Source organism: Centroberyx gerrardi, chromosome 19 (genome assembly GCF_048128805.1).
Source record: "Centroberyx gerrardi isolate f3 chromosome 19, fCenGer3.hap1.cur.20231027, whole genome shotgun sequence".
Taxonomy (NCBI): Eukaryota; Metazoa; Chordata; class Actinopteri; order Beryciformes; family Berycidae; genus Centroberyx; species Centroberyx gerrardi.
The window spans coordinates 6285001-6293807 of record NC_136015.1 but is presented as its reverse complement, the minus strand read 5'-3'; the positions used below and the strand labels follow the sequence as shown (position 1 = coordinate 6293807).

Here is an 8807-nt window from a genome sequence, read left to right as displayed (position 1 = left end):
GATACTGTGCATTAAACAGTGCAAAATAATCAGATCACATGCAGAAGCAAACCAAAGAAAAAACCCAAATCGCCTAATTAGGGAGGAAAGTGAAAGTGGTGCAATCAGGCTAAATTGGTGCTAATTAGGATGGACAGAGTCTAATCAACAGACGGAGGAGTGTGGAGATCAACACATTGTGAAGCCACTTTATGTGCCTATCTGTCATAATCAAGCTGTTACTGTTTACTCCTATAAATAATATAGGCTGATTGACCCAAGCCTCATATGACAATAATATATTGAGTTGAAACAAGAAGCAACAGAAGACATGGGTCCGTACGTGTGAATTTTGGATATATTTGTATACTGCAAACAATGTTCAAGACATTTAGCCTGGTAAAATCTATCAGTACTAAAATCTTGTTTTCCTTTAAGTGAAAAGTGCTTTGATTTCTGGAAGCCTCTTCGCAAACTTTCAGGTAAACCTCTTTCACATTTACTCCACTAGCACCAGGAAATTCACTTAGCAAAATGATCTCACCCCATGGTCAGATTTCTTTCCACTTATTTTTAAGAAGAATAAGATTTTAAGATTCAATGATGGACTTGTTAAGAAATTTTGCAGTGTGTAATTTTGTCCTCTTTTGTCCTTTCATCTGCAGTCACATTCATTTTCCAATAAACAAAGGTAGTGTAGTTGTTGTCAAGCATGACGTTACACTTCCTACCACTAGGTGGCACTGTGACACAGGACTGTTATTTACCACTTTTCTCTTCTTCCTCTGCTTCTCCCACCAACAACTTCCCAACTGTCACCTCTGCCATTCGGTAAAAACCTAACATCAACATGTGAATATATTACTTGTAGAACTGCAACAGTAGGCTACGGCGTGACTAAACGAAACAACACGTCCCATATTGGAGACAGTACGTACCGAATACCAGCGGACCACGAAAGCAAGTGTATGTGTGGATAATACTCAGTGCTTCGGTGTGAGGGTCTACACGTGAAGTTAACAAAGTTAAACTAGACTGAGGCATCTCTTGTTACACAAATGATACAAACACGCATACAAAACACATGTGAACGCTCGCAAAAGAGTCCAGACATACAGCAGTTACTCATGCTCGCTCTCTCCCACTCGCTCTCTCTCTTTCATACACACACACACACACACATTCTTTGTACACAATCCACTGTAGCTGTGTCATCATATGAAAGAAGGTCTAAGCTAGTGGTACATTTACATATACATATTATATACGTTTATATTCATAAATACGATTATTGTCGTATTGTCATGTACATGTCGTTTTATCATTACATTATCGCACAAAGGAGGCCGGTGTCTGCCATTCTTCAGCTAGGGAGGGACCGTTTTCATTGGCTGGGTGAGAAGGAGGAGACAATCTGATTCGCTGGCAGGAGAGGAGCCAAACTTTTTGGGAAACTATCCAATAAAGATGTCGGAAAGTTGGAAATTCCGACTCCCCGCTAGGAAAATGCAGTAAAACGGCCCTTCGAGTCGAAATTCCAACTAGGAAACTTGATTTCTGAACCCCAAGGTTTGCAGTTGGGTATCTGACGTCACGGCAACAAGACGGAATACAATGTAAATGCTATACAGCATTACTTTTAACATGTTTATATCCTCAAAATACACTTGAGTTGATTTTACGCACTGCATGATCGTAAAACACCTGTGTAGTAAGCAATTAAACATATACGTTTGAAATGTTAAGTTGTACGTTCTATGTTAACTAGCTAGCTAACGTTGCCAAATATCATTGACGCAACATTAGCGGTTGCATGGGGAGCAGTAGTACTTTATGTTTGGCAAAGAAAATCTTGCGAATGTCCATTTTTCTCCCCTGGTTTTTCCTAGCTGGTCTACCGGAACACACAGAAGTTGTAATTACAGCTGTTAAGTTGGGAAATTCAGACTGCCGACTTTGAAATGAACGCAGCATGACATTCACATTGGACAGGTCTCTGCTTTGTCTCTTTTGCCTCTCACGACAAATACATTCACACACACACACACACACACAACACACAGATACACCTGAGCCTCCTCCTCAACCTTTTGCTCTTTTTCGCATTGATTTTAGATCTGAGCAGAGTTCAGCAAAGTTCCTCTCCCTCCACCTATTATCAAAGCGCTTCCTCTCTGACATTTAGATAGGAAGAAGACAAAAAGGGGGGAGACTAGGACAGTGGGAGAGGACGAGTAGACGGCTATTTCAGCTTTTCATGTGAAACAACAATGAATAAATGGAGGCAGGTTTGGCCTTTTGGAGAAATACCAGCGCTTTCATAAGGACTGTAATTACCGTCTTGATTACCCCCGCTCTCTGCATTGTTCTACTACTGGCTCCTGCTGCTGCTCAAATTGGTGGTCTCAGACCAGCAAGCCTGCATTTTATATTATACTGTATGTTTTCCCTATTTCTAGTGCTGCCTTTACGCACTTACATGTCAGTAAGGTGTCCAGTTAGTTACAGACCTAAAATCAGTTTTGCCTCTCAAAACCATGGCTGTCCTTTCACTGTAAGATGAATGAGGACAAAGCCAAACTTCAACCAGTGGTTGTCAACATTTTCATTTCTGGAACGCAGTTGATCGGAACAAATTTCCCCAACGCTCATGTAGCAACTGATAATGTGATAACTGCTCAAAATGTAATAAAATGTTCCTCTAAATTAGTTGAAAATGTATTAGAACCTATTAATGAAATAAATTCCCAGTGTTTATTACTTCATAAAGGGTTTCACACATTTTTAGCTCATGGTGCTATGATAATATTGACTACGAATGTAACAACTCATAAGAATTGGAAGAACTTGAGGTATTACATTATTAGTCAATATTATTATAATACATCATCAATTAATGTGATGTTATTACATATAATGTGATGTTATTACATATAATTAATATTACATTAACGGGCTTTATTACATTTTCAACCTCAATTAGAGGTACATTTTTATTACATTATAACAAGTTCTTTCATTAAGCGGCAGTTATTACATCATCAGTTGCTGCAGCCCACTTTACTGTAGACTGTATGCAAATGTTACCTAAAATGACCATAAAAGAGGCGAGGAAATCCTTAAGCCGCTGGACAAGGCCCAGATTACATTATGAGGAGGACACGGCTTGATTATAAGCTCATTACATGGAATTGTAATGAAAACAAGTGTAATTGTTTTTGTTGGGTATTGATTTTTCAGCATTTTGAAAAATCAGTATGCCTCGTCACGCTGGGTGGGGACTGCTGTCTGAGACACTCATCACCTGCCTGCCTCGTACTTACAGAACAAAACATGCGGACACCATGCCATCATAGGGTGCATCTGCTGGAAATTGTCCTCTTTAAGTGCCATAAAACTGGTTGGGGATTTGGTTGGGGTGAACTTACGCATGCACACAAACACACAAACACATACACACCTGTGCAGTTTGATCTGGCTTCTTGACGCACAACTGTATTTTGTTCCTAACCGCACACACATACACACACACACAGCTCATGGTATTGTTCATCTTAGCCATTCTTTCTCTATCCGTATGAATGTCTGCTCCTCTCTTTTCTCTCTCAATGGATAATGGATAGCTGACAGCATTCTGGTTTGACGTCATTACTTTTTTCATTCCATTCCTTGCTGCAAAGCATTACTGAACATTGGGTGTGTTCATAAATTGGCACTCTGAGCACCAGGATTTTCTCTGGCACCAAATAAAACACTAAATAGCCCTGTCAGAAAATCAGTTCCATATATTCAGAGTGTTCGGAGTGTCATTTGGACCTGTCAGGTAGTGGTAAAATGAAAGAGGAGTTAACTGTGAACTCCAGATGGTGATCACCATAAGATGAACGACCACCGATATAACATACAATGCTATTTTGAACTGAAAAGTCATATTTCAGAAATAAAAGTTAGGTAAAATCAGTTTAGAAAGGGCTTACCCTCCATTACATCCACGCTCTGGTCGCTCCTCAACAGCCTCACAAAGCCGTCTGGATGTAGCCGATCATCAAAATGTTTAACGGCAGCCAAACATTGGTATTAAGCTCTCCAGCAAAGCTTCCTAGAAAGCTAGCTGACACTCCACATTGTAAATACCTCACATAATTCACTGCAGCCGTTTAATTTAACATGCCAGGCACAAAACGTGTCTGTGCAAATGTGTGAATGACACTTTTTACATCTTCCCCCCTGTAAATCCCTTTAATATTTTTTTTTTTTTTTGCTCTGTGCCAATGGAGCTGCGGGGCTCTCTTCCTTTCATGGAGCATCAGAACGAATTTACAAACACACCCAACTAGGCTTAACCAGAAATGCTGCATGGAGTGCGTTTGCACGGTAGGATGGCCTGGCAGAGCAGAACGGCATCATCCAGGGGGGTCTAATATATTCCAAACACGGTTCATTCCCCAGTCAAAAAAAAAAAAAGGTTAACTGCTTCCCTACCTCTCTCCTCCTCCTCCCTCTATGAAAGCCCCTCCCACTTTCTCCCTCCCACGTCCTGTCCCTCTTTCCTCTCATCCTCCTTCCTTCTCGTTGCAGTTCAACTCTTCCCCTATCCCTTCCCTCCCTTCCCTCCCTCCCTCCTTCCGTCTCTCCGCCCATCCCTCTCTACTTCTGCATGTCACACTGCAGCAGTAGGACGATGGAGGGGTCGGACTTGGCGGCCTCTTTGAACTCCTCCAGGGTGATCTCGTCGTTGTGGTCCTTGTCCATCTTGGAGAAGATCTTGTCCACGCGCTGCTGAGGGGTCAGCCCGTCCTCGTTCATACGCATCATGATCACTGTGCCCACCATCTTGTAGATGGCCTGCGGGGGGGGGGAAACAGGGGAAAATATGTTGTCTTCATGTGATATTTTGTTTTAAAATCTTTTAAAAGCAGCAAAATGTCCACGTTTTGGTGGATTTTCCTCATCTTTCTTTTCTTGTGAGGACATTCGGTCCTCATAAGGACAGAAGTACATAAAAACACACACAAACCGGCCCACTCCCGCTCCCTCCTCACAAACACACACCTCGATGATCTCCAGCATCTCCATGCGTGTGATCTTTCCGTCCCCGTCCAGGTCGTACATGTTGAAGGCCCAGTTGAGTTTCTGCTCGAAGCTGCCCCTGGAGGTGATGGACAGGGCACAGATGAACTCTCTGAAGTCGATGGTCCCGTCGCCGTTCTTGTCAAACGTCCGGAAGGCGTGCTGGGCGAACTTTGAGGCATCGCCGTACGGGAAAAACTAGGACGGGGAGAGATAAACGAGGTTAGGCGGCAAGAGTGAAAAGGGCCTGCCCTTGTAAGGCTGATGTGCAGAATAAATTAATAATGAACTTCTTCTCCAAGTTCCCTCTCCTGAAGGGAGGAGGAAGGCCAAGACTGTTTGTTGATCATATCAACAATTGATGGCAGTAGTGGTTGTGATGATGATGATGATGATGATGATGATGATGATGATGATGATAAATGACCTGTCTTATGCTGTTAGCCTGAAACTCTGCATCAACACCTTGTATTGATTACTGTCTGTTATTTGTTGCACCTTTAAATCTTATATTTTTATGTAATGTCCTTAAAGGGGAGGTATTTTTCACTTCTCCTACAATTTTATATCAGTACCTCTAAGAAATACACCTGTGACACCTGTGAAGTTTATTCAAGCGAAAATAATAATAATATTTTAGGTAATTTATTCTCTAATGCCCCTCTCCCACCTGAGACTCATTTTGGGGGCGTTTCTGGCAGCCAGAAAGAGCCACTGCTCTGACTGGCTGGCAGTATCATAGGCTCTGCCCCCTAACCCTTCCCCAAGAGTAAGAGGATTAGTTGACTACAGTAAAGTCAGCTTTCCAAGCAACAAGCCAGCCATGCTCTGACTGGTTCATTTCATTTGTTTCTGAATACAACTTCAGCAAAACAACAAATAGTACAATTTGTACGTAAACAAGGAACGTCCACGAGTGTAAAACCCAAGAAAAATATTGGATTATCCATTTCTGTCCCTTCCTTCCATTCCTCATCCTTCTCTCCTGCCCTCCATCTTGTCCTCACCTTAACATAGAGCTGCTGGAACTCCTCCAGGTTGAGGATGCCGGAGGGACAGTCTTTGAGAAAGCCCTTGTACCACTGCTTGAGCTCTGCCTCGTTGAATTCGGTGCTCTTGGTCAGGTCATCCAGGACCTCCGGGGCCAGCTTGCTGTTGTGTTTCCCCATGATGCTTCACCTCTCTGGGGGGGGGGGGGGGGGACACAGAGACAGGGAGAGTATACAGGTGAGGAGGTGAACGCTGCACAAACAGCAGTAACAACAGTTATGTCCCTCTGTTGTTGCGGCAGCAAAGGTCTCTGAGGATGGATGCAAACACAGAACTACCTGCGCACACACACTCGCACACACAGCCTAAGGTGAATTACATTGTGTTTGCGTGGCTGTGTGTGTCTGAATGCATACACACACACATACACTGCAAAAAGTGTCCATCTTAGCAAGCCATTTATATGCTTATTCCCCTGCAATAGTGTGATGTTCTCTACCCATGCTGTCACAGTACAGTATGTTTTTCCATTATATTTTGTTCACGGTTCAGCGCAGTTCAGGCACAGTAAATGTGTGCTGATATAGAACCCTTACGTATCTGATACCAGCCCACTTTCAAAGGGTGCTGGCAGGATTGTCGTCATCGGGGTCAACGGTCAATTAGAGCAGCCATTTTTAAACACCCTGCTGGTGGAAACAAGCGTAACAGAAGTGGAAAGTCAGAGAAAGTTGAGAAAGAAACGAAACATGAATAAACAATGGGAAACAGAAGAAATCTAATCACATTATGGGCTGACAAGAAAGTGCATAACAATCTTAATTCCACAGTGCACAATGGAAGTGTTTTTGAAAATAAGTCGAGATATGAGTTATGTCAGAACATTGATTGGTCGTTTTGGAGGAGTAACAAAGGGAGGAGACTACAGGGGCTGAGAAGGAAAAGGGTAAGTCACTATTTACGTCATCAACCTAGGTTGTAGTTACATTTCTGTGTTCTTAACGTGGTCCCATATGATCAAAATTGCAATGGAAAACTGAGGGGTACCGATAGCCATACTGTGCCAAACCATGTCCAGTCCCAGCACGGGTACAGCACAGTATTTGTATTCATATTCTTACTCTTCTTAAAATAAGTGAGAAGTTCTGTCAGTGAGGTGAGATAATTCCACTTGTTTCCAATGCACTTCACCTGTTTCAGAAAGTGTCAATATGTTTCACTAAGGCAGTCCAAGAAAATGACACTTGATTCAGAAAAATTCTTGAAACAATGGTTGATTTGCATTGGAAACGAGTGGAATCACCTCATCCTACTGCCACATTTTTTCACTTGTTTTAAGAAAAATAAGATTTTAAGACTCAATAATACATTAAATGAGATGGATTGTTTTTTTGCAGTGTGCACACAGTAGACCAGCATGTAATTATAAAACGGCGAGCTCAACTCCCACTTCACCAGAATGTGTTTGGTGCCCAGTTCAAACAACAAAGTCTATCTGGAAAAAACAGCATCCAGAGCAGCTGTTGCGTGCTATGCTACAGTTTATGTTCAAGCTGTGAACGCTTTTTTCCATTTCCGCAATGACTCATATCATTCTACCTCCAAAATCACTTTGTGTGCGTAAAGCCCCTGAAAGCATCATTGATATTTTGGCCATAAAACGGCTCATTACCCCTGCCGATCCGCCTGTAACCCCACCATACATTCACATGGCTAAGGACCACTTTCATGACGCCATCCCTGACTCATAGCCTTGGCTAACAGCTTTCGCACTCTGACACGAGGACACAGTCTACTCAACCGAGCCAAATGGCCACAAATCCTCCAATGACTTGTGGATAGAGGATCGGGACGGTTTAAAAGCTGGGACATCATCCCGTCTTGCTTTATGGCGAGTGAGTCATGTAGTCAGAGGTGACTAAACCTTAAGTCAGCACTGTGAAAACTGCGCAAATAATTTGGGCTTATTATTTCCATGGCAAGTCGGAGGCACTAAGAGCTTAGAGCAAGACACTGGGAAGCATAATAAAGGATACCAGTAGGATACAGGTCATTCTGGCATTACAAACCCGGGCCTGTTTCAAGATGAACCACAAAAATTAATGCTTTTCCTTTTTAGAGAATCTACTTACAGCAGTGAGACAGAAAAGAAAAGGGCTTCCAATTGGACAGTTACAAAACACAAGAAGAAAAGATGCAGAAGGTGCAAAAGTTCCATATGCTTTATTTGTGCGCAGTGTTTTGTGAACAGCAGCACTGTGCAGCAAGCACATTAACCCAAAAATTGGCTGTACATCAGACAACAAATACAAAAGCCGGAGCAATGGAAGAGTGAAAGGCTTACAACACCTTAATGCTGCTGTACAGCCAAATGTTCTGTGCAATTGAAACATTTTCAACCTTTTCAATTTCTGCGGTGAAATGGCTTCCACTTTTTGCGTGTTTATTATAGAACCCAGGATGTCTTAACAGAATGTTCCATTTCTACAACATCTCCGACACAAACGAATCCATTCAGAGGTGAGTCATGAACAGCCGAGACGAGACACGACTGCAGACACATAAAAAAAGGTTATGTTCGACATCTCTGTCCATCTGTTGGTATGTATCCTTGCTTTACATGGACTTGTTGCGCTTCGCAGGGTTTCGGAGGCTGGCAGGGTGACTGTTTTTGCAGCGCGTCTCACAATTTGTTCCCATCTGAATAATAAAGGCCTGTCTTTGAACGATGTGGAATCGCATACACGCACGTTACCAAAACACACAAG

The 8807-nt window shown here is 42.5% G+C and overlaps 1 protein-coding gene across 1 annotated transcript in view; it reads right to left on the bottom strand.

The window, feature by feature from the left end:
- Positions 1 to 4626: 4626 nt before the first annotated feature.
- The window catches only part of LOC139922756 (visinin-like protein 1), a 16570-nt gene continuing 12389 nt past the window's right edge, over positions 4627 to 8807 (bottom strand). The window contains exons 2-4 of the mRNA XM_071913361.1: positions 6057 to 6232; positions 5032 to 5247; positions 4627 to 4824 (exon numbers count right to left, since the gene is read on the bottom strand). Coding sequence (XP_071769462.1) covers positions 4627 to 4824; positions 5032 to 5247; positions 6057 to 6218 — 576 coding nt within the window. The 5' untranslated portion in view covers positions 6219 to 6232. The remainder of the gene's footprint in view (positions 4825 to 5031; positions 5248 to 6056; positions 6233 to 8807) is intronic.